Consider the following 26,854-nt stretch of genomic DNA (forward strand, 5'->3'; position numbering starts at 1 on the left):
CAATTATTGCAAGTTAATGAATGACTAAAGCAGGCCTGAGAGTTTGGACATTATGGGGTCTTATTGAGAAAGTCAAATCCCTCCAGGTCCCAGTTGGAGTTTGGCACCATCTGGCTGGCATTTACCAGATCTGACTTATTCTTTTAAAATCTTCATATCCTCAAGATGGCAGAGTCCCCGTGATCAGATCAGAGATACAGCTGTGCTCAGACCTGACAGGACCTCACCGGCTGCTCCCCCAGCCCATCCTTGGTCATTCATCTCAGCTCTGAGGTCAGCTCCCTGGCCTGAGAGATGGCAAGGTGCTGGGAAGGGGGAAAAGCCCACAGAAAACACAGGGACAGCATGAGAGGCCTGGTGAGGGAATCTCTCCCGTCCCCTCCTTCACTGAGAAAACCAGGACCAACCAGCTGGAATCTTACCTGAAAGTTCTCAGCGATGCGTGCTGGCATCACAGACTTGGGAATTACGACCACGTTCCTCCTGATATGGAACCGGATCAGAACCCGTGCAGAAGGGGACGTGGTGTTTCCACTTATCTACAAGGACTGCTCCCTCTGCATTTTCAGAAAAATAAAACATCTCTGCCATTCACTGTATCTTTAGTACAGCAGCTAGTGTTGACTGAGCGCTTTATAACTACCAGACGCTTGCCAGTCCTCTGCCAGCTATCTCCCTTAATCCTCACAACAACTCCATAATCTTCCTTTTTTAAAAATAAAGAAAGTGGCTTGGGACAGTGTTTGGGGTCATGAGGCTGATAAGTAGTGGAGCTGGGATCTGAACCCAAATCTTTCGGCTGCGTAGCCATGCTCTTCTTCCTGGACAACAGGACTCAACAGAAGCCGTTAGATGCCATCCTTGTTTCAGTGATAACCATGGGATTTCCTGGAGTTCCAAACAAACAGGCTTTCAAGGAAGGGCCTTAATGGGCTTCCTGTCCTGTTTTTTTCACCTTCAAGGAGTTAAATGAAGACAACACAAGGAATAAAACACAAGACTGATCTGCTGGACGGAAAAGAAACTATGTACCTTGTACCTGGGCTGTGGATTTTTTGTGCTTTGCAGCAATCTCCTTAATCTTGGGATCCTCCAGTAGGGAAGAGTCCTAGATTAAGGACCCTTGGCCCTAGAGGGAGAAAGATGGCTGGTGTGAATAATCACCATGGCTACCATATGTAGATGAATATTACTCCAGCGATGGTCCCAAGGCTGATCATCAGTCTTCTCCATGTGGGAGACAAGGCAGCAGGATTTGAAAGCTTCATGTCTTACCCATGGGCTTTGAAGCGTCAGTATTTTTGCAAAGGTTGATCCAGTGCTGGGTGGCTGAACCGGAGTAATTCCAGAGGGTCAGGCATGTTGCTGTTTTTTTTAAAGTTACCATATTTTCCCCACTGTTTGAGTATGCCAGGCACATTGCATTACACGCATTTTTCTTTCTGATGGCTTTTTAAAAAATATATATCTTTATTGGAGTATAATTTTTTGGAGTATTATTTTTTCCAATAATCTTTATTGGAGTATAATTGGAGTATAATGTTATACTCTTTATTGGAGTATAGTGTTGTGTTAGTCTCTGCTGTACAACAAAGTGAATCAGCTATATGTACACATATATCCCCATATCCCCTCCCTTTTGAGCCTCCCTCCCACCCTCCCTATCCCACCCCTCTAGGTCGTCACAAAGCACCGAGCTGATCTCCCTGTGCTATGCGACAGCTTCCCACTAGCCATCTGATGGCTTTTCTTAAAGAATGTCAAGAGGAAGATCAGATGCCTCGCCCAGGTCTATCTGGAGAGCCCAGAGGGCTGTAAGCCATGACAGTGATGCCCTTGGACTGGCAGTACTGGATCAGTTTCTCCTGCCTGAGGAATGGGTGACACTCAGTCTGTAAAAGCGAACAATCCTCATCACTAGGAAAGTCCACCTGCTTTTTGAGCTGCTCACAGGGAGTTCTACACACAAAAAAAGACTGTCAAGCAAAAGCCAAACACTGCCCACTGCTAGCCTGGCTAAACCAGACCCCAAGAGCTGTCTCACATGACCAACAAAGTACCTGATGACTGACCTTCAAATGAGACTCGGTGCAAAGCACTGAACTTGCCTCCAAATGTTTAAGAAGTAATAGCGCAGGACCCTTACCCTTTACTAAACAGAATTTACCTGGTAAGCACTGGTTTGTATGTCAGTCTAGGTTTGTTCAAGAGCCTTTCGATCTGGAAGTGGTTGAAGTTGGAGATCCCAATGTTTTTCACCAGCCCCTCGTCCACCAGTTCCTCCATGGCCTGTCATAGAAAGGGAAACCTTTGGGCAGTGCTAGAGGGACCCCAGGGATCCTGGCTTGGCTTAGTCCTCTCTGGGACAGGAGTACCTGGTACAGGATCCACCGTCGTAAGGATTAACCAAAGCGTGAAGAGGAATTTTCCATTCAGCCCATGGATAGAGAGGAAAGCAGGAGGAAAGGCTTTGAGGTGGGGATAAGCATGAGGTGTTCAGGGGACACTTCAGCCAGTGGTTCTCAAATGTGGCTGCAATTTGGAATCACCTGACAGCTTTAAAATATACTGATGCCTGGGCTTCCCTGGTGGCGCAGTGGTTGAGAATCTGCCTGCTAATGCAGGGGACACGGGTTCGAGCCCTGGTCTGGGAAGATCCCACATGCCGCGGAGCAACTAGGCCCGTGAGCCACAACTACTGAGCCTGCGCGTCTGGAGCCTGTGCTCCGCAACAAGAGAGGCCGCGACAGTGAGAGGCCTGCGCACCGCGATGAAGAGTGGCCCCCGCTCGCTGCAACTGGAGAAAGCCGTCGCACAGAAACGAAGACCCAATACAGCCATAAATAAATAAATAAATAAATAAATAAATAAATAAATAAATAAATAAATAAATAAATAAACCCAAAGTTAAAAAAAAAAAAAAAAGACTAAAAAAAAAAAAAATATATATATATATACTGATGCCCAGATCCTACCCCCAGAGTTTCTTACCAAACTGGTGTAGGATGTGGCCTCAGTGTTGGGATCTTTAAAACTCCCCAGGTGATTTTAATGCATAGAGGGCCACTAGGGGTAGATGATGTTGGTCTTCGAACTGGGCAAAAATGTTTACAATTGATGAGATCACAAGGTCCCCGAAACAACTGAGTTGGGCAATGACACAATGTAACAGTTTCTGTGTACCATAGAGAAGGTATAGGTGGGTGTATGATACATCTTGACATCATTACACTTTTTTTCTCCCGTCTGCTTCAGGGTGTTCAAGAAGGTTTCTATTGAACTGGTTGTGGGTCCACATAAACATCAGTTGCTTCAGTCCTGCCTTTTCATCTTAGATCCTCTGACCTTGGTCATCAAAATCTTTTCACACCCTCAAAATCTTTCATTTAGCAGTCATTCTCAAATCCATTCTAAGGATACAGCACTGTGAAAATCAGGGTACTTTTTACAGAGAACAATGACATAGTTGCCACAATGAATACTATTGTTACGAATGAGGGCAAAAACTCTTGTGGAACCAACACTAGAGGTGTGTTAGTCTACATATTCCACAAAGAATAATTCCTAAGATATTTCAGAGGTCATGTTTTACCAGGGTAATATATATGACAGAGCCTTCTCATCAAATTTAGTGCAAAATCTGAGTCTACTGAAACCTTAGGCTATGTTGTAGGTTTTGCCACAATTTTCATTCTCAGGAATAAAACATTCATTGAGTTGAGTCCATATAATGCACATAAACCATTATATCATTCATTAAGTCATCATCGTGAAATATTTCTCTTACAGGAGGTTGTTTGTGGTAGGAAAATAAATATGTTGCCTTTTTTTAAAATATAGTTAAGCACCAGAATTTGCATTTCTTTTTATGGCTACAATTTTGTCACTAGCAAAAAGAAAGTAATATATTTTCTTGAAGATCCAGGCTTAATATATTTATTTTAGTGAATATATCAAACAAGTATTTAAGACTATGTACTTGGATAATGACTTGTGTGGTCATTAAGGTAAAAATGAATATGTAAAAATAAGAAAAAACAGCATTTTTCAACTTGTAGTTTGAACCCACTTTTGAGTATGTGGGCTCAAACAGCTCACGCCTTTTACAGCAGTGATGTTCTGTCACATTTACCATGGATTTATATTTAACTATATGCTCAAGATAGCAGAATGTATGACAAATAGATGTCTTCATAAGATTTTCCCAAGACTATTTGATTTACTTCCACGTATAGTCTCTTGCTCATGAGATATGATATTGCCAATAGGTTATTATTTAGTATGGCTCTTAATTACATAAATCATTGCTTTTTTTTTTTTTTTTTTTTTTTTAAATTTTTTGGTCGCACCACATGGCACACGGGATCTTTAGTTCCCTGACCAGGGATTGAACCCTTACTCCCTGCAGTGGAAGCACGGAATCTTAACCACTGGACTGCCAGGGAAGTCCCTGCTCTTTTATTATTGCTAATTTTGACTTACAGAACCTAACTGCAAATGATAAATTCTTGTCGAGGAAATCAAATGGTAATTCTGAAGATCTTTATCATATGGCTCTTGATCCGGCTGGTAGTTTATGTTTCCTTTTTTGTTTTCCTTTTACATACAACCTAGAGAGGTTCATAACAGTCTTAAAAATTCACACATAGAAATCCAGGGAGTTTTCTCCATACTTCCTTTTAACAGCCTTTCTGCTGCTAGAAGGCATATTTAATGATTTACTTGCCAAAGACAATTCCCTTCAAATACATTTACAGGATTGCTCACCTTGCCATCATGAAATGATGGCTTCTCTGCCTCATAACCCTTTCCCTCCATCATCAAGTCAATTTTGCTACCTAAATTTTCTTACTGTTACTTGTTAAAATTCAAAGCCACAAGAATGCTGTGCTTACAAATAAATACCTTTGAACAAACAACCCACAGAAAAGTTATATTTCATTTAATTATAACAATTCTAAGATTTTCAGAGAGGTTAGGCTTAATACAGGTTTAACCTGTAAAACACAACACAAACTCATAATTACATGTGCCCCCAAACTGAAAGCTGGCAAAACGACACAATGAGCTCTTGGAGTTTTTGTCACTATTTATCTGCAGTTTGCTCATTCACTTTGTTCTCTCCTAGCATTGGCAAGAGATAACAACGGTTTCCGAAAGAAATGATCAGAGAAAGACTTCCATTCCTTAATTCAGTTTTGAGTACGAATTAGGTGGAATAGGTCATTATGTGATCTGAGAAGCAGGACACTTCTCTCCCCTGATGTGTGAATGTGTATATTTACTGTGTGCTGAGCACCACGTTAAGGGTTTCAGTGGCTGTATTTTTGAGACAGAGACACTGCTCTCACACCATACGTGACCTGAAAAAGTCACCAATCTCTACGTCTCAATGTCCTCATTTGAAAATGAGGATGATGCCAGTAATTAAATAAGCTATGACTTCCTGCACTCCATATGTGTCAGCTATCTTAATATTTAAATTACCATATCCTAAAATATATATATTATTAGTATCTATTAGAAGATTTTTTTTTAAGAGGCAGGAGAAACTGAGGCTTGGAGGAGTTACATAACCTATACTAGGTTACTTAGCTAATCAACACATGCAAACCCAGGTGAGAGAGCTGGGAATTCATGTCCCTCAGCCTCTCGGGCACAGGCAGGTGCAGAGCCCCAGGCAATGAGCTCTGTTTCTTCACTGAGGCCTGGCTACCATACTTGGGCACGACCATACTTGGGCTCTTCTCCAAAATGGCATTCCCAGTGCTTTGGTTAATGAGAAGGTTGAGTCCTGAAAAATTATTATGTAAGAGCTGCCCTGGGAGGGGAACTCTCAGCATGGAATCAGGACCAAGGTGACATGGCAGTTACGGTTTGCCTGGGCTGCCAGAAGTCATAGTTCTCTCAGACATAACAGAGAAAACCAAGGCACGTGGTCACCTCCACAGCAGTACATGGACTTGGTCTCCCTTTCAGGCCAGTGCTGTTCTGCTCCACTGTCTCATCCTGACAACCTTCCCATGAAGTCCTGAAGTGCAAGACCTCCTGCTTCGGCTCCCCCTGGTCTCCAGCCCCCAGCTCCCTGGCCCCCAGCCCTAGCAAAGGTGCTATTTTCCAGCACCTGCTTGGGAACTAGAGATTGGGACATGGAGTAGCTTCAGCCTGTAATCCCTGTGGCCAGTGAATAAGATAGAGCTCCAAATAGTCCAGTTTCAAATCCTTGAGGGTCTTCTGACAGGCTTCCCTCACTAGATGCTTCTCCAAGAAGGTGGGCCACAACTGCAGAGAGCACAGCATTGAGGTGTCAGCACTGGACAAAGAAGGGGCCATATCATACTCGCTCTCCCTGCTTTTTGACCTTCACCCTGATCTAACCCAGGGGCACGCTGTTTATAGCACAGTTGGTTAAGATGCACAATCCAGGGATCCAAGGTCACCAGGTCGCTCAGGACGTCAATGACCTCTCTTAAGTGTCGAGGGCAAGTTATCTTTTCAACTATCCTGGTGTTCTATGTATCTCTTACATTGCATAGCATATTGGGGCATGGATTCAGTGTTTGTTTACATGTACCTTTCTCTTCCTCAGCTGTAGGCTTTCTGAAGTCAGGAATTGCAACCAGCTTTTAAGTTCTTAAGCCTTTGGGAGCAGGTGGTCCTCTCTCTGCTCTCCCATGTGTCCAAGCCCACGGGCTCCAAGTGATGACTCAGTAAGGAGTTTATCCAGACTCAACCACTGCATACAGTGGAGTCTATTTGTCCCCCTATAGATACATGCACTTTCCAAGTACCTGTAACTGGTGCCTTTTAGCAAGTTGGATATAATACAGATTCAGTGATTCTCAACCCTCTCTCACTCAATCCCCCCACCTTTTAAATAACATTTTGTAACTTGCCTTTTACTAGACTGAACTAAAATGAAATTCATATATGACAATAAAAAACGCTCCCACCATTTTCCAAAATACCTGCTCGCTGAGAACGTCTGGGCCACAACCACTGAGACCGCAGTGCTGAAAGGTGGAGCTTCAGGATCCATTTCTGACTGCAGCCTTAGCTTTTAACTGCCACGGGGCAGCTGGAGCCCACTGATGGGGAACGGGGACGCTAAGGGCACTGCCATGGCTCAGTGGAGCCACCCCCACAGAGGGAAAACCCAGTCGAGATGGGTAGGGTAGCAGCAGCGTCTCTGCACACCAATACTGGGCTAGAGTGTGGATGTTTGTATCCAGGGATGTTATAAAGGCAGCGGGGGGAATGAAGACGGCTGGGGGAAATGACCAGAGTACTTAGAGCAAAGGCTGGCAGAGTTCTGGGTGCTGACCAAACCTAATACTTCCGCCTGCCTTGAAGTGCAGTCCTCCCACCTCCTGCTTCACAACCTTCTCTCGGATCTTCTCTTGGATGGCTTCCCCCACCTCATGCTCGTTCTCGTAGGCATAAACACAGTCCAAGTGGTGACATCCTACGTCAGTGGCCACCTTCACAGCCTCTCTGACTTTGCCTGGGGTAGACCAGAAGGAAAAAGAAAAGACCATCATAGACTCTTATCCCCAGACCACCTTCAACAGGCTCTCCTATACAGCCCAGCTTCTCCAAACCAAGGTTACCCTGGGGTCCCCTTTTCCAGGGGACACCTGGGAAGAAAACGTGCTTTGGAAAACTTTTAAAGGAAAGTGAATTAACTTTATGATTATAGCCTCCTGTTGTATCCTAGCTCAAGCCCACTCCCTTCTAATCCAGGTTCACCCTCCAGCCAGGAAATGTCTCCAGGTATGTGGAAGAGACTGCAAACTCCTAATGACCAGGCTGAAGACTGGATTTTGAAGTAACTCAAAGGAATATTCAGAGAGAGAAAATGGTCATTACTGCATAAATCCAGGCTCATCGCATACTAGGTGTGTGGCCTGAGCAGATTACTTAACTTCTCTAAACCTAGTCTACAAAATGGGAATAATAACAATAGCACTTGCCTCATGAGGTCATTGTGTTAAGGGCCACAATGAATGTCGTTTGCAGCATAGCACTGGGCACACACCTAAGGGTCAATGGATGCAAGGCATTATATAACTGTTGTTTCAGAAAAAGGAGAAATAGAAAACCTTGTGAGAATGGGGTTTATTCCTCCCCCCCCACCCCCACAAGGCAAGAAAGACAGAAAGAAAAAGAAAGAAAGAAAGGAAAGAAAGAAAGAAAGAAGGAAAGAGAAAGAAAGAAAGGAAGAGAAAGGAAGGAAGAAAGAAAGAAAGGAAGAAAGAGAAAGAAAGGAAGAAAGAGAGAAAGGGAGAAAGGAAGAAAGAGGAAGAGAAAGGGAGAAAGAAAAGAAAGGAAGAAAGAAAGAAAGAGAAAGGAGGGAGGGAAGGAAGGAAGGACGGGAGGGCATTAAAAATACCACATTCTGTCTAATCTAGCAAAGCCAAACAATGAAAAAAAAGTACTTAATACTGATCTTTCACAAAATCTTTTTCAAACCTCTTCTATCATCATGAAATAATAAACACATTCAGAAGCATCCCTGGGGACTTCCCTGGTGGTCCAGTGGTTAAGAATCCACCTACCAATGCAGGGGATGTGTGTTCCATCCTTGGTTGGGGAACTAAGATCCCACATGCTGTGGGGCAAGTAAGCCCGAGCGCTCTAGAGCCCGCGCTCCGGAACCAAGAGCCCGCGCACCGCAACCTGCATGCCCCAACTAAGACCCAAAGCAGCCAAATAAATAAGTAAAAATAAAAGAAAGAAGCATCCCTGGATGCCCCTCCCAATCACTACACCCTACTTTACCTTCACTGGGAAACATAAGCCATAAAAAGTACATCATCCCTACACCTTGAAAATGTTTCCCTTCATAATCCTTACATCTAATTCTGAAATTCTGAAAATAATTTTTTGGGTAAACTTTTTATTTATTTATTCCAGTGAAAAATCACTTATTAGAGTAGATCCAGTATTGCTTTGTAGGGCTAGAAGAAGAAATATTGACGAAGCATAGTTGAACTTAGTAATCCAACTTTTAAGCTGTCTTTTCAAAAGTAATTATTGTACAAAAATAAAGACCAAAAGTATATGGTATCTTTGATAAATACTTGGTATCAAATACTTGGCATCACATTAATTATATCTTTATACAATACTGCTTTGAGTGCTATATTCTTTTTTTTTCGAATTTTTGAATTTTATTTATTTTTTTATACAGCAGGTTCTTATTAGTTATCCATTTTATACATATTAGTGTATATATGTCAATCCCAATCTCCCAATTCATCTAGCTTTATTTTTTTTCAGATTAGTGGGGTTTTTAAAATAAATTTATTTATTTATCTATTTTTGGCTGCGTTGGGTCTTCCTCACTGTGCGCCGGCTTTCTCTAGTTGCCGCATGCTGAAGCTACTCTTGATTGTGGTGGGTGGGCTTCTCATTGCGGTGGTTTCTCTTGTTGCGGAGCACGGGCTCTAGAGCGCAGGCTCAGTAGTTGTGGCACACGGGCTTAGTTACTCTGTGGCATGTGGGATCTTCCAGGACCAGGGCTCAAACCCGTGTCCCCTGCATTGGCAGGCGGATTCTTAACCACTGCGTCACCAGGGAAGTCCCCTTTTTGGGTAAATTTATACGAGGTGAACAGATTCACTGGAGATCTGGAAGCAATTATTTGTCACATCTGTGTCAAAGTCAAAGCTCTGATTTGGAGAAAAGCAGCCCTGTTCAAGCAAGAGAAGCTGGGATGAATCAAGCTGGAATTAATCTACTCACCCAGATTATCCGAGAGAGCTTCCTGAGAATGACCCAGTCCCGGGACTAGGAGGGAGCCTACCTGCAAACCCAAGAGAGGAGATGAGAAAACCAGGTGCAGAGAAGGACAGAGTCAGAGGAGAAAGACTCAACAGAGGGACAAGAGAGAAGAAGGTAAGTAGAGAACTGGAACTAGTTAGTTTGGCGCCATCACGGACGGAAGTGAGAGCGAAGGCAGTTAGAAAGTGATGGGAAGACATTTTAAACTTATCCTAAGAGAGGCTCGGGAATCTGCCTCCCTGAGCACTGGGAGTGCCTTTCTGGGTTTTGCCAGCTCACTCTAGCAACACCTGGGGAACCCGAGCTCCCTGACTCCCAGCCCAGGCGCCCCTCTCTCTGGGACCACCCTCCCTGTGGTCGCAGCCTTCTCAGACTCTACGATGCTCTGGAGATTGTTAAAGAACAGGTTCCAACTCAGTAGCCTGGGGTGGGGCCTCAGCTTCTGATTCTCAGCACTCTCCCCGGGAGTGCTGATGCTGCCCGGGCAGGTTCCACCCTAGGCAGCGTGAAGTGCCAGAGCCTCCCGAGCCCTCCCAGCCCCTCCTCCCAACCCCCCAGGCCACAGCAGCCAACCCAGGGCCCTCTAAGTGTCCCAGAGCCAGGGGGAGTGGAGAGGGAAAGGCTGCTGAGAGAGAAAGTGCCCAGGAAAGCAAGTGTGTTTTTTAGTCCCCAAACTGCTTAAAACTTGATACTTGCTAGCAAAGCTCTCACCGCTGCTGGAAAAAGCCGGTCTTGGAGCTTTGCAGCCTGAATCAGCCCTGAGAAAGCAAAGCAACCTCGGTCCTGCCTCCAGGGCCCAACATTTACCTCTCCAAACCCTTGCCTCTGAGCTTTCCCTACTGACAGGAGAAAATGCCCAAAGCCCTTCGAGGGAAGTAGGTGTCCAAATCCTTGCATACATTCCTTCCAGGTGCCCAGGCCCAAGATGGGCATCTTGGCCTTAGTACTGAGCTCCGCAAAGGTTGCCATGGTGAGTGCAAAATAGTCGTGAGTGAGCAGATTAATTGTCTTCTGTCCCGCTTAATGGTGCTGACTCTGGCTGCAGAGGGAGGAGCTAGAGGCTGGGTGTGGGCAGACACTTCCAACCCTGGAAGGAACAGGAAAGTCCTTTCAGCCTTTTGTAATACTGATTCATGTGAATGAACTTCAAATATTGCAACCTTGTGTCCAGTTCTCCCTGATTCAAAATGCATGGATTATTTTATGAGAGTGACACTTAGAGATTTTATCCATTTTTATTTTCTTTTGCTACTTTAATAAATGGAAAATAAAAAAGGTGCATGTATTTTAATTTGTTCCTATCTAACTGCTCAACAGTTGTAAATTTTTTCGCCTCAGAACATGGAAATTACAGAAGTATAAGAATATGTTTATCTGTTAACCACCTGGACAGGATGCTAATACTCTTCGTATATTTATTTAGTGATTCTTGTCACTTCCTTAAAGAAAAAAAACTTTGTGATAACAAAATGATATATGCTCATTATAGTAAAACTAGAAAATGTAGATTATAAGTAAGGAAATATTAATCATCCATATTCTCACCACTCATGATACCATTACAAGAGTGCTGTTTCTGTGCATATATATACAGGGAAAAGAGGAAGGGGCTACGTGCTGAGGAGAGGCTTGTGGGGTGTGTGATCAGCTCATGGACATTCTTCTGATAGGTTGGTGGTGAGGAAATCGGGAGTCAACATCATCAACCTTATTGGTTCCAGCTGGTCTAGGGTCTCCGTGCTTGTGGGCGGCATACAATTAACTTCTTACACTTGATGGGGGTTTCAGTATCTGGAAAAGAGCTTGAAGGACCTGGCTCAGAACGTTATCTATAGCCCTTGAGGAGGAACTAAAGGTCCTTGACTTTGTTAAATGGTTAAACTATTATTATTGTTTCTTGCTTGACTATTTTCCTTTCTGCATCTTCTCACTTCTCTGATTAAATTTATTCTTTGGCTAAAGTTCTTCTACTGACAAGGGGCAGGCAGAGGACATGGGGGGAGGTCAGTTCCAAGAAGGCCCCATAGGGTCGTGCTCAGTTACACATATAGTTTTAAACTTAGGACCACAAAATAAACTTTTCTATACGTTCATAAATACTCTTCTTAAAATTGTTTTTACATCAAACATTTTTAGTTGTTGTAAAAAATTCTGTTTTATGGTTATAATGTACTCAATCATTCCCCCTATTCTTAGACATTTAGTTTATTTCTAGTTTGTTTCTATTATAAATAATATTTCAAGGAATAGCATTGTGAGTAAAGCATTGGACACATTTTGATTAATTTTAGGCTTGCTCTCCAGAAGCAGGATTATGTGGTCAAAGGAAATTTGTTTTAGTTTGTCATGCGAAATGTGGTTCAAAATTGAGGGTTTTTTTTTTTTTTTGCATTACCATTTATAGAATAACACACCCTACTGTTTGTGATGTTACAGTAATTATTGACAACTTTCATTTTTTAATATTATGTTCTTTGTAAAATATAAAAAGAAAAATCAGTAGAGAATGCAGAATAGATTAAGTAAGAAAATAAAACCCATCCATAGTCCCACATGTAGAGGTGATTATTGTTAATATCTTCAGGCATCTGTGGATACCCTGTTGAGTTGGGACGTCCCAAAGCAGAGGAGAAATGTGCCTCGTTTCCCGGCGTGAGGCTGTGGAGAAGACACCAAGTATAGGATGGAATCTCCTGGTTCCCAAAACCTGGTTCCCTGTTTCTCGTGGATCGCCACGCCCACAGGAGGTGTCCAGGTGAGTGGGCCTGAGGTAGTCTCAGGGTGTCCCATGAACCCCAGCCCAGTGCTGGGAGAGCCAGCCGGGTTACTGACGTCCACGGGCAAAGTTGGCTGAAAGGAAGTGTAACCGAGCAAGTGGGGCTGTTGCCCTGTGTAACAGCAAGACCAAAAGAGGCAAAGGTCTTTTGCAGAAAGAGAAAAGCTTTATTGCAGGGCAGCCAAGTGAGGAGACAGGAGGCATAGCTCAGCTCTGTCTCCCCGATGAGCTTTTGAGTGGGGTATTTATCGTGGAAGTAGGGAGCAAGACAGGGAGGGGGCTCGGAAACGATTGGTGGAAAGTAAGAGGAAGTTTCAGGAGTCCTCTGTGCAGGTGTGACTGTCCTTCATGTCGCTTCATGAGTGGCATGTGCAATATCGGGAGAGTTCCACATGTTACGCTTGGTAGATTTTCGGCATATGATGTCCAAATTTCATGATCAATCATTCTAGTCCCTCAATGTGCCTGTGTGATGCTCAGTGGAAGGGGCTGTTAGTGCTTCCATACCTGGTTTCCCTGGTACTCTGCAACACAAGCTTGGGGGTCTCTGTTAAATATTTTGTTTCTACCTTATAGGCCTAGAGTGTGTAAGTTACAGGGTAAGGTTTCAGAAGGAGCGTGAGCCCCTGAACATCTCAAGGCTGAGACTGTGAAAGTTGTGATGTGTACAAGTTCATCCTGCACATTATATTCAGGGGAGCTGGATGGAGGTTATAGAGTGGGCTGTATGACTAGGGATTTGATGGGGATAAGGACATCTTGGATGACTGCACAAAGGGATGGATGATCACCCCTAAGCACCAGATATATGAGTCACATCTCAGGGGAAGCCAATGTATAGATGGTGATCCACACCAGGTACCATTCCCACTCTGTGGGATTTTGCAAGTCTCCCCTAAACCCTGCTGATACCTACAGGGAAGGAATCCTAAATGTAGTAGATTTTAATCCTGAAATACAAGGAAATCAAAGTAAAGACTTTGACCTAAAGGAGAAAGCCAGTGTAAGCTGGAGGTGTAACACAGAAAATTTTCAGAAGTGGATATAATCAGCCAGAAGCAGTTGCTTGCAGCCCACTTTTTAGTTCATGCCATCAGAAATTAATTTCAAACTAATTTATTAAAAAAAAAGTAAGTTTTAGTTCCGTGGTGAACCGAGGAATATCTGCTTCAGAATTTATCTCACAGGAAGAATGACCCAGGCACAAGTCTTACCTAGCTTAAAACAAACAAGCAAAAAAAAGCCTTCATTGTCAGGTGAGGAGAGAGGTGATTCTGATTATGGTTTGCTATTATTGTTATTACTGTTAACAGGCCTGTGCTACGTAATATTACATGTATTTGCTTATTTACTCTTCCAGTAGCCTCATGAGGTAGATACGTTTATTATCCCCATTTCATAGATAAGGAACTGACACATCGAGATGTTAAGTAATTTGTTCAAGGTAAATGGTGGAGCTGGGATTTGAATACAGATTATTGGGCTCTAGAGCCATTTATTTGTTTGTTTATAGTTAGGTGCTGTGCTAAGTGCCATACACATTCTCCAATTCAATTGTCACCGTGCTATAAGGTAGATATGATTATTAATCCCATTTTATACCAAGGAGAAAACTGAGAATTAAAGAGGTACAAGGTCAACTGGAAAAGCCAAGATGCAAACAGGCCTTCAGAGTCCAGAGGCTCCACGACTAACTCTTGTGCTATTCTGCTACCCTCACGCCCCAACCCCTGTATTCCACTTATTGCTACCCCTATGAACAAACACCAAAGAAGGAGAGAGACTGTAGCATCTGGTGGGGGATGGCACTGGGGATTCTTGGGGACACGATAACTAGTGGAGGTGGCTGACATGCCCAGAAGTGGTGCCAACACGTGCAGATTTTACACACTCATTGGACGGAGTGGTGGTTCCTGGCAGACGGCAGATGATGGTCAACAGGATGTGTCCACGAGCATGAGAAGGGTATTCTCTGCTGTATTAGTTATCTGCTGCTGCACGATAAATTATCCCCAAACCTAATGGTTTAAAGCAACAAACATCTATTTTCTCATGGTTTGTGCGGGTTGATGACTTACAGTGATCCATGACCAGCAACCCAGACGTCCAAACTGATCAAGCACGTATTCAACTTTGTAATTAAGGAGAAATGAGTCATCTAGAGCATAAGAGAAAATATATTTGGGGAAAAGATTGCCAGAACAGGAGAAAGCTCTCAAGGTTCATTTCTGCTTCCCAGAAAACCATGTTCTCATGAGAAGGGGTCCTCAGGTATGGGGGTCCCGATAGTGTAGGAGGAAATCAACTGTATTGGATTCCTGAGCTTTTGTCTTTGTTTCCATAAAAAATACACATTTCTAAATATCAGTGTATGTTTTCTCATTCATGTGTTTCTGTGGGGTCAGGTGCATGAACCATGGAATATGAACACCATTGTTTGATGAACATCATTGTTTCATACAAAGCCCTCTTTGTCTGTTGGATTTACATATTTATCCTGTTTTATTTCTATTGCTCATGCTCAGGCCATCATGCTAACATATTTGGTCAATGCTTTCATAACGCTTATTGGTATGGAGTGTGCCTGTGTTTGGAGTTTATGTAAACAGTGTTGTGTTATGCACATTTAGTCCACACGGTTCTCCACCCCGTGCATTCACCACGTTATGCCTGCAAACTCCATCTTTATCCACGTAAGGACACCCTTTCTTCTCAAGAAGGAAGACAACCCAAATGGTAGACGATCCCCTGAGAAAGTCTGTCAGGCAAGGGAGAAATCAGATAGAAGAGGAACCACCCTGGAGGAGAGAAGGAGAGGAGGGATGCGGTCAGCATGATGCCGAGTGCTTTTGTGCAATTTTCCCATTTAACATCCAAAGTAACTTTACTGAGTAGACATGATTATCAACCTCCTATGATAGAGGAGGGGGCTCAGAGAGGTTAGGTAAACTGTTCAGGTCAGTCAGTTTATCTGAGGGGACAGTTTGTCACCTTAAAAGTCACACAATTAATAAGTAAAAGATCTTTGCTATAGACCCAGATTAGGCTTTTTCTAGAGCAGTGTTTCTTGACCTTAGCTGTACAATAGCATCACCTGGAAACTTCTAACTGCAGACGCCTATGACCTCCCACCTACACGCGCCCACACTCACACAAGACATTCAGATTTAACTGGACTCGGGTAGAGCCCAGACACTGACTTTTTTTTTTTTTTTTTAGCCTTAAGTATTAATAGATATTTGGTTCAAGTTTAACATACCCTTCAAGACCAGTGCTCAGAACCTGGGCATAGGCTGATGAATTTCACACAGTGAACACTCCCACGTAACCACACCCATAGCAAGCAACTGAACATTACAGACACAGAAGCCCCCTCACGCCACCTCCCCAGACCCTCAAGGACAGCCATTCTCCGGACTTCTAACACCATAGAGCAGTTATGCCTCGTTTTGAACTTTACTTACATGTTTTAATGGAACTGTATGTTGTACATTCTTGTGTGTCTGGCCCCTTTCACCGAAAAGTATGCTTGTAAGATTCATCCATGTTGCTGGATGAAGTTGTAGTTTGTTTATTCCTATTGTTGTGTAGTATTCCACTCTATGACATCTTGTTCCACGATTGATAAGCATTAGGATTTTTCCAGTTTGGGGATATTATGAAGTAGTGATGCTTTAAACAGTCTTGTATGTGTCTTTTGGTGAATATTTCTGGTGGATATTTACATGGGAGTGGAATTGCTAGTCTGAGGGTAAAACACTAGCATTGTAAAAAGCTCTCTGGGGGATCCTAAGGTGCCCTAAAGGTGGAGAAACCCTTCTCTCCACTAGAGATTATACCTTGAGCACCATGAAGATACAGTAAATTCCTTACATACGAACCTTCAAGTTGTGAACTTTCAAAGATGCAAACGTGGAGCTTATTAATGAAGACCTGATGGAACTGGAGGCCCAGAGAAAGGATGAAGAGAGACAAGAGAAAGAAGTAACTGAAGAACCGAAGAGATTCACAATGCAGGAAATGGCAAGGGGACTTTCTTTATTTGAGGAGGCACTGTTAGTTTTTGAGGCACAGCACCCGAACGTAGACAGTACACGAAGGTTGCAGCAGCTGTTTAGAATGCAATCCAGTGCTACCGTGTTGTCCGTGGCAAGAAAAAAAGAGCTACTACCCAGACATCACTGGATCATTTTTTCAAGAGGGTAGATAGAATTGAATCCAGCAAGGAACCAGAACCTGTGCCATCAACATCAGGCATGAATGAAATTGCAGCTTGCCCTCCGTCTCCTATTGCTGACGATCCTTCAGCTCTGCCATCTCCCACCTCCTCTCCCTCCTCCAGTCAGTAACTCTTCTTGCCTGTTCACTCGATGCCAGCCCCTGTACGCCAGCTGTTGTACTGTACTACTGTACTACTCAAGGTACTGTACTGTAAGATTAACAATGTTTTCTTTATTTTTTGTGTTTGTTTTTATGTATTATTTGGGTGAAAAGTATTATAAACCTATTACAGTACAGTACTGTATAGCCGATTGTATTAGTTGGGTGCCTAGGCTAACTTAGACTTATGAACAAATTGGACTTATGAACGCGCTCTCTGAATGGAACTTGTTAGTATGTTGGGGACCTACTGTATTTCTTACAATACGATCTACCAGTCACTGGCACCTAAACCAACTCAAATTCTTGTTTAAAATGAAGATTCCTGCATCCACTGAACCAAAATGGGGAGGGGGGAGGTGGTCCTTGGGAATCTACCTTTTTAACAACCCCCCCAGGTGATTCTTACACACATCTAAGTTGGAGAACCACTGTATTATATCATATTGCAAAGAAGTCAGATCAGACCCAGTAGTATTTCTCGACCCAAGATCTTTTGAAACCGATGAAAATGCAACAACTAAATGGAATGATGGTTTTAATTGCCTTCAATGAGGATTTATGGGTAAGACCTACTCCTCTCAGGCATTGTTAATTTTGAAAGTTTGCTACAAGAATGGAGATAAAGACGTTTATAAGCTTTTGTAACTCATGAAAGTACTCTTTGGTTGGATTGCTTATCTCTGGGGCTGATAAAATATGCTTCATTTACTCACATAAAATGAGAGGCATGAGATGGATCTAAGTCAAGGCTGTAGCATTCTTATCTGTGATGGACGAAGAACACACACAGGCTTTCTGCCAGGAATGATTTTCTGTTTTTGTGTGTGTGTGTGTGTGTGTGTGTGTGTGTGTGTGAAACACAAACAACCACCAGAAGTGCTTTCCAGGCCTGTTCAGTCTCGACCCAGCCAGAGAGGAGTCTTTCCCTCTGGCATCCCCACACCCTGAGAACAGGACTCTTCTGTCTCAGCTGGTCTCTGCTTCCAGGAATCCAGCTCCCGCCTGGACGTTCCTATGTAATTGGTACTTAATGCCTTAGTTCCTCTGAGCCCAGCTTCTTATCCTACACAGAAAATACTCTAGCTTCCCACCCTCTGCCCCCAACCAGCCCCATTCTACTCCCACTCATGCAGTTCCTAATTTGCTTTTTACTTTTTTTCCAGTAGGCTGTTTGCCCAGGCTTCTTCAAGAACAACCCCAGGCCCCTTCTTTTCTTAACATCCCGGCTCTGTGTGAAGCTCTTAGCTCATTTCCAGCTGAGCCCCAGCCATGGAGCAGGCCCACACCCAAATTCACTGGGTATTATGTTTCACGCCCACACAGCAAGGACCTTAGTATAACATTTGTGGGCCCTGGACACTTGTGCCTTTATAAGCCCCTTCTCCCATCATATATTTTAAAGTATATTTTATGACTGAGGTGATATAAAGCCTGGATTTATGATTATATTGGGCTGGCCAAAAAGTTCGTTCGGGTTTCTCTCTAACATCTTAAGGGAAGATGTTACAGAAAAACCCAGCCCAATATATGTATTATTATATTCATGTTTTCCTCCTGAGTTTTAAAGAAATTAAAATTAAAACATCTTTGTGGGTCCCTAAGAAACATCATGGGCCCTAGACCCTGTGCCTGCTGGGCCTCATGGGTATGTGGGCCCTGCACGTAGCCCGTTCCAAGACGGGACAGCCTCTTCCTTTTCTTATGACATTTTTTTTTTCATTAATAGGGTTCATTTTGGGGGGAAGTTTTAGGTTTACAGAAATTATCCATACATTATTATTAACTAAAGTCCATAGTTTATATTAAGGTTCACTCTTTACGTTGTACGTTCTGTGGGTTTTGACAAATATATAACGACACATATCCATCATTAAAATACCATACAAAGTATTTTCACTGCCCTAAAATTCCTCTGTGCTCTGCCCATTCATCCCTACCCCTTTCCCCTTCAACCCCTGACAATCACTGATCTCTTTACTATCTCCATAGTTTTACCTCTTCCAGAATGTCATATAGTAGGAATCATACAGTGTGCAGCCTTTTCAGGTTGGCTACTTTCACTTAGAAATACTCATTTAAGTTTCCTCCATGTCTTTTCATGGCTTGATAGCTCATTTCTTTCTTCGCCAGTATCCATCGTATGGGTATATCACAGTTTGCTTACCCATTCACCTATTGAAGGACATCTTGGTTGCTTCCAAGTTTTGGCAATTCTGAGTAAAGCTGCTGTAAACATTCATGTGCAGGTTTTTGTGTGGACATAAGTTTTCAGCTCATTTGGGTAAATACCAAGGAGCAAAATTGCTGGGTCATATGGAAACAGTATGCTCGGTTTTATTCTTATGATATTTATTTTTCCTGAAACCTTGTGTTTACTTTTTACACACCCAGCGCACCTGTCCAAGGTATCAAAACACCCGCTGTGATTTTCTCTGAAAAGTGTGTGCTTGCTCCCACAATAAGAAGCCTTTCCCCTCAGCCCCAGCATTCCTTTTTGACTCCATCCTGCTGACAAGTCCATGGGACTTCTAACTACATGGCCTCTTTATTGCTGTCTGGGGGATGCTATTTCACTGATGAAAACAGGGGAGAAACAAGATCTAAAGGGCCCGTTTCTGTTCAGTCAGGTTTTTGCTAACAGACCTGAATTAAGTTTCAGAGCCCTAGATCACATGTGCAATAGAAGTTTCTATTTGTTCATGGTAAGGCAACAAAGTCAGTACAACTGGAAGTTGGAAAGGTGGACTTCTTTTGTGTAAAAGGATCTCAGCTAGAGGAGAGAGAGAGAAAGGGAGGGAGGGAGAAAGGAAGGGAGGGAAGGAAGGAAGGAAGGAAGGAGGGGAGAAAGGGACTCTTCTTGCTTTGTGATTGTTTCCACTGTGAAATGGAGTCTAGAAGAGGAGAGAGGAATAGCAGTGCCATCAGTGCTGAAGGCTGCAATTCCAGGCTTAGTTGCGAGATGGCTAAATCCTGATCTAAGTCAGCTGTGACTAGTTGGGTAGTCAGCAATACAGAGGACATGACAGAGACTCATGGCATGGCACAGCATAGATTTCAGCCTGCGGGTAGGGAGGTCTTCTGTCTTTGTGTTCTCACTTGTTTGTGAGTTGGCTTTGATTGACTCTTGAAGTGAACATTAACCTCTAGACTGTGGATTATGACATAGCTCGTTGGAGTCAATTGGCATGATATTTGCACCTATGAACGGAAAATCTTCAGACTCCATTAATGTTTGTTAAATTATCTACTTCAATATCAGGTAACATATGCATGTCTCATAACTGTGGCCACTGGGTTTTAGTAAAATCTCATGAATCCACATAGGGGCATCTTACTGTCCCAGCACATAATGATGATATGGCAATGCAAGAATTATTGAATTAGTAAATTCTTTGTGACTCACAGAATACAGAAAGGTGTGTGATCCCTCCTGATATTTCTTCTAGAACCACTTAAACTATGAGCCAGTGAGAAGGGAGATCTTTATTGGATAACTGGGATTAGGAAGCTGTATCAGCTGTTTCTTCGTAAAATATGAGCTCTTTATAACAACAACCATTTATTTGCTCATGATTTTGTGGGTTGGCCACTTGGGCTGAAATCCGTCAGTAATCCTGTCTCTGCTCCACGTGGTTCAGCTGGGCTCACTCATGCGTTCAGCTTCATTTGGCTGCCGGCTGCCAGCGATGACGGCTGAGACGCCTCTCCACACATCCGTCATCCTCCAGGAGGCTAACTTGGACTTGTTCACGAGACAGCAGCATTTTAGGACCTATTCTTAGAACATCTGCAGTGTTAATTCTGCCACATTCTATTAGTCAAAGCAGGTCACGGGGCCAACCCAGATTCAAGATGTGGGAAAACAAACTCCACTTCTTGTTGAGAGTTGTTACAAAGAATTTGTGGCTACTTTTGATCAATGCCAGGAGGTTTAGTAAGAGCTTTGATTAGGTACTTTCCAGCTTCATGGTTTTATACTTTTGAGAAACTGAACTCCTCTTTTATTTGGTCTGAGGAATATGTATTTATAATAAGTTTTACTTTGTGTAAAATAAATACAAGTTAAGAGAAAATTATTTTATAGAAGAATGAGTGAGGGGCAGTGACCATTTTTCACCCTCTGTAATATTCCCACATCATTGTATCCAAGAGGGAGAGGAAGCAGCAACTCATGTGTCTGTTAGAAACAAGGAGGAAAGGAACAGTTCCAAGAATGGTGAGACACAGAACTTTCTGGGCAGAGGAATAGTATAAGCCAAGGTCCTGCGGTGAGAGACACTGAAATTCATTGGAGGAAGCCAGTGTGTGGACGCTCCAAGAGCAGAGCTAAGGATGAAGCCAGAGAAGTATAAAGAAACCAGATGGTCCAGAGCCACGAAGTCATGTTCACAGAGGTAGATTTATGATGAAACTTAAGTTTCAGTTGCTCTTATCTTTTTTCTCAATAGACATTTTTATTTATTATTTTTTCAGATTTATTGAGGTATAATTGACAAGCACAGTTATAAGATATTTAAACTGTACAACATGACAGTTTGACATACGTATACATTGTGAAAAGAGTCTGCTCATTGAGTTAGTTAACATATCCATCATTTCACATATTTACACTTTGTGTGTATGTGTGTGTGTGTGTGAGAGAGAGAGAGAACATTTAAGTTCTATTGTCTTAGCAAATTTCAATTATACAACACAGTGTTATCAACTATAGTCACCACGTTATACATTAGATCATCAGACCCTGTTCATCTTTTTTTTCACTCAATAAATGTTTATTGTTATTTTTAAGTAAGCTAAAAATGCTTGTGATAAATGCTAAATTGGAAATGCACAGGTTTCTGGGGTAGACAATTCTGGGGCAAGGAGCTGTTACATATCACGTAAACCTACAGATATTTTTAATTGGAGGAATTTTTTAAAAATTACTATCAATTCAAAAGAGAGCAAGAAAGACCAAAGAGAAAAAGTGGAACTAATAGAAAACAAAAAATAAGATGATGAAAATAAAACCAAAATAGCATTATTAAAATAATCATGACTGGTCTAAAAAACTCAGATATATCATGTTTAAAAGTGCCAACCCTGGAACATAAGACTGTATATACAAAGGTTCTAAATAAAATTATAGGAAAATATATATCAGAACAAAGCATACAAAGGAATGAGCTAAAGTCTTTCACAAGGATGCAATAATCAAAATCCAGAATATGGGGAGGTGTATAGGAAAAACAAGACAGTTTTCAATAAATAAAATCCATGGAAAAAAAGAGAGAAGTTGGGAGCAGACATCTTAGATTAAAAGAGACATGAGAGATATATTAAGCTATTGCAGTAAAAGGATCTTGTTTGGAGGATTTGAGTTCAAACTAAGCATTTTAAAAGATGAGACAATAAGTGATATTTGAACAATGATGGATATTTGATGATGTTAAAAAATTCAGACCTTATTCATCTTATAACTGAAAATTTGTACCCTTTTAATAACTTCTTCCTAATTCCCCTATCCCCCAGTGCCTGGCAACCACCATTCTATTCTGTTTCTATGAGTTTGGCTTTTCTCATAGATTCCGTATATAAGCGATACCATGCAGTATTTGTCTTTCTCTGTCTTATTTCACTTAGCATAATGCCCTCAAGATCCACCCTTGTTGTTGCAAATGGCAGGATTTCCTTCTTTTTAAAGCTGAATGGTGTTCCATTTCATGTATGTACCACATCTTTATCCACTCATCTGTTGACATACACTTAGGTTGTTTCCATACATTGGCTATTGTGAATAGTGCTGCAATCAACATGGGAGTACAGATATATTTTTGAGATCCTGTTTCCATTTTCTTTGGATATATACCTAGAAGTGAGATTGCTGGATCATATGATAGTTCTATTTTTAATTTTTGAGGCGCCTCCATTTCCTTTTCTATTTGGCTGAACCTATTTACATTCCCACCGACAGTGTACAAGGGTTCCCTTTCCTCCACATGCTCACCTTGTGTCCTGTCTTCTTGATAATAGCCATGGTCTCTTTATCTTTGATTTTTGATAGGTTAATTATAATATGTCTTAGAGAAGGTCATTTTGCATTGAGATAAGGGGTGATTTATTAGCTTCCTGAACTTGGATGTTCATGTTTCTCCTCAGGGTGGGGAAGTTCTCAGCTATTATTTCTTGAAATAAACTTTCTGCTTTCTTCTCCCTCTCTTCTCCTTCTGGAAACCTGATTATTCTGATATTTGTATGTTTCATTGAGTCCCATAGATCATGTAGGATTTCTTCGCTCTTTTTCATTCACCCTTCTTTGTTTCTCTCTGGGTTATTTCAAAGTTCCTGTTCTCTAGGTAACTTATTCTGTCTTCCTTTTGATCTACTCTATTGCATTTTTCATTTCACTCATTGAACTCTTCAGCTCCAGAATTTCTGTTTGGTTCTTCTTTTATGATTTATATCTCTTAGTTAAATTTCTCACTTTGTTCATGTATTTTTTTCCTGACATCATTGAATTGTCTTTCTGTGTCTTGTAGCTCATTTACTTTGTCAGAACAGCTATTTTAAATTCTTTAGCAGCTAGATCACAAGATTTTGTGCCTTTGAGCTCGGTTATTGGAGGATTATTGTTATTTTTTGGTGCAACATTTCCTTGATTAACCGTGTTCCTTATAGCTTTGCATTGCTGCTTTTGCACTTGAAGTAGCAGGCTTCTCCTCAAAGCTTTACTAGTTGCCTTCAGATGGGGTGTATTTTTCATTGGGGCTATTACATCTGGGGTTTTCTGTCTGCCTTGATATGGATCTACCTGCTCCACACATCTTGCTTTCTTTTGTGGCAGGATTCTTAAGCTTTTCTGTCTTCTCTGGTTCTTAAAACTCACCTGGCTGGCTGCTGAAACCTCTTTTGTTTTCCAGAAGGTGGCGCTATAGCTCAAGTTTGTGGCTTCTCCCTTGCCCACAGATCCTGGTCTGTTTTTCTGATAGCACTGCTTTTACCAGACTCTCGCCACCGCACTCAGAGCCAAGCCAGCAACAGAGTGAGGGGAGGTGTGTGTTTAGTCTTGGGGCCTGGGGGTGCCTGTGGCTGGTGGAGAGATCCTCAGGGGACGTGCTCCCAGTGGCTTGTGGGCGAGCTTCCTGCTGGAGTCCTGAGCTCGGTCAGCAGCAATTGCATCCCTTAAATGGCCTTTGATGTTTTCATCTGCCTCTTTCCTGATCTCCTCCCTCCCACCCACCATGGAGGTCCTGCCTCTGTGCACTGGGCGCTTCTGGAGAGAAATGGGTTTCTCCAGCTGTGTCTCAACCTCCTTGCCATTGAAACTGTACCACCATGTCCATGTTCACCTGGATCCCTGAAATAGCTCCTAACTGGTCTCCATGGACCTATTCTTGGCTCTCTCAGAGCAGCAGTTCTCAGCAGAGCGGGCCCAGCCCAGTATCGGCATCACCTAGTATCTTAGTCAGGTTGCCATAACAAAGTACCACAGACTGGGTGGCTTAAACAACAGAAGTTTATTTCTCACAATTCAAGAGCCTAGAAGCCCAAGATCAAGGTACCAGCATGGTTGGGCTCTGATAAGGGCTTGCTTCCTGACTTGTAGACAGCTGCCTTCTCACTGTGTCCTTACATGGCACAGAAAGTGAAAGAGATATCTCTTCTTATAAGGGCATTAATCCCCTCATGGGGACCCCACCTTCATGACCTCACTGAAACCTAATTACCTCCCAAAGGCCCCATGTCCTAATGCCACCACACTGTGGGTTAGGGCTTCAACATACAAATTTGTGAGGGACACAATTCAGTCCGTAGCACCTAGAACTTGTTAGAAATGCAAATTCTCAGGCCTCGCCCCAAACCTACTGATTCAGAAACACTGGAGTTGGGGCCCAGCAATCTGTGTTTTCCCTAGGTGGTTCTGATTCATGCTAAAGCTTGAGAACCACTATTACAAACCATTCTCTTCACTATACCTTTTTAACAATGAAAATGGATTTTTACCCCCTGCTTAAAAATGCATCGAGGAGTTCCCACTGCACTCACAGTGAAATACAGACTTCCACTAGAGCCTTCAAGGCCTCTGCACTTTGTCCCTTTACTGCCTTTCCTCCCTCATCTTGTGACTCTCTCCCTTGGCTTATCATGTGTCCCACTTGCAGGCTTCTTCGCTGTTCCTCAAAGATTCCAAGTTCTTTCCTGTCCTAGGGGTAAAGAAAAAAATGTTGCCTGCCATTCCAGTACTACAAAGATCAAACCATTAGCCCCTTCAGTCGCCTTCAGGGGAATTCAGGATGGAGAAAAACAGGAAGCATTCTGTGCTTTGAATATACCGGCCCCTAGATAGTTAAGATACATATCTAAGGAAAAATGACCCCAGAGTCTTACATTTCCCCATACATAGAAAAGCACTAAAATCATTAACTTGAGATGTCTGTTCTCTATGATTAGCAGTCATCTTTTGATGCCGGACTACTTTTTTTTTCCAAGCAAAAAAGAGTTCAGAGACATCCTGGCTCCTCTCTTACCTCTTTGGAGCAGTTCCTCGGAGCTCTCTGAGTGGTTGTCTCCCAAGCTATAGTCCTCAGTAAGCTCCGTGAATAAAATTTAACTCACAACTTTTACACTGTGTGTTTTTCGTTTAGTCAACACAGGGCACAGGCAGTTGCTTTTCCCTCTGCCTGAAATCTTCTTGGCTGGCTCTTAGCAGAGCTGACTGCTCTCTGCCCATCTCAGCAAAATTGTCTCCTCAACTGATGCTTCCTTCCTTGACCAACCCACATAAAGTGGCATGATTACCCACTCCCCCCAACTACTCTCTACCATCAGGTTTATTTCTCACATCATCTCATTACAACCTGAATTAGTGTGTTTATTTGTTGTTTCTCCCATCACAAGAATGTAAACTCCACCTTCAAGAAATCTTATCTGTCTTGTTCACCACCGTCACTGCCTGGGAGAGTACCCGGTACATAGCAGGTATTCAGTACATACTTCGTGTATGAATGAATGAATAAATGATTGTGGCTGGTGAATGTCTTGGTCTTCAAGGGAGTGGGCTACACAGCCTGCTATATTGCTTCAAAGTTTTGAGTCAGTGCAATTTTTTAAAAAATAGCCAACAACTCTGTCTTCCTGCTGCTTTACTCTGTATCTGTTATTTATCATTTTTTTCCATGATCAGAGGGAACTATTTACCCTCTGAAGCGGGTACTCCCATTTCTTCTCTGTATGCAGCTGCCACCACCCAGCATGGCTGATAGTGGAAAGTTCCCAGAAGATAAATTTGGTATAAAAGGTGAAGGAAGGAGTATCCAAGAAAGAGCAAATAAAAACTGAATGAATGAATGGATTGTAGAACATCCAAACCAATAGAAAGAGAAACCATCAGGATTAAAGGAAACTTTTTTAATAGGGAAAAAGTCAGCAAAGCATGACAAAAATAAAGTAAGGTTAGATAAAAGAAATTTGAAAAGTCATTACAATAATATGAATATGTTTAATTTACCTATTAAAAATCAAAGAAAACTGTCATCTTTATATGGGCAGGGACACTGTCTTATTCACAATTTATTATTACATAGAATAACCCTTGTTGAGCACTTACAGTTCTTCTGGAATTGTGCTAATGCTTGTAAAACAATTAATCTTTACAATAATCCTCTGGTATCTTTTAAGGATTATGCATGATAAATATTTATTGAATTAATATGATTAATTCAGTACATGATCAAAGCCTATCAAACTGGGTTAGAAAGCTAAATCTATACAACATGTTTTTAAGAGATAAATAAGGATGAGTTACAATAGCAAAAGAGCAACACCTCCCACTAGATTAATGAGGAAAACAACAAGGAAGTCACAAATACTTATCCCCAAAAATAAAAATGGAAAAATCACCACAGATACAGTGGAAATTTTAAATTTTTT

The 26,854-nt window shown here is 42.2% G+C and overlaps 1 protein-coding gene across 1 annotated transcript; it reads right to left on the reverse strand.

Annotated features, from left to right (window-relative positions):
• Positions 1-257: 257 nt before the first annotated feature.
• On the reverse strand, positions 258-10,755 carry LOC132372241 (aldo-keto reductase family 1 member B10-like). The gene is made up of 10 exons (XM_059934396.1): positions 10,686-10,755; positions 9,781-9,792; positions 7,347-7,504; positions 6,160-6,282; positions 2,168-2,289; positions 1,786-1,917; positions 1,385-1,397; positions 1,041-1,108; positions 423-507; positions 258-305 (listed from the first exon to the last, which is right to left on the reverse strand). The coding sequence occupies exons 1-10, from the start codon at positions 10,753-10,755 to the stop codon at positions 258-260; spliced, it is 831 nt and encodes a 276-aa protein (XP_059790379.1).
• Positions 10,756-26,854: the final 16,099 nt, after the last annotated feature.

Source organism: Balaenoptera ricei, chromosome 9 (genome assembly GCF_028023285.1).
Source record: "Balaenoptera ricei isolate mBalRic1 chromosome 9, mBalRic1.hap2, whole genome shotgun sequence".
NCBI lineage: Eukaryota > Metazoa > Chordata > Mammalia > Artiodactyla > Balaenopteridae > Balaenoptera > Balaenoptera ricei.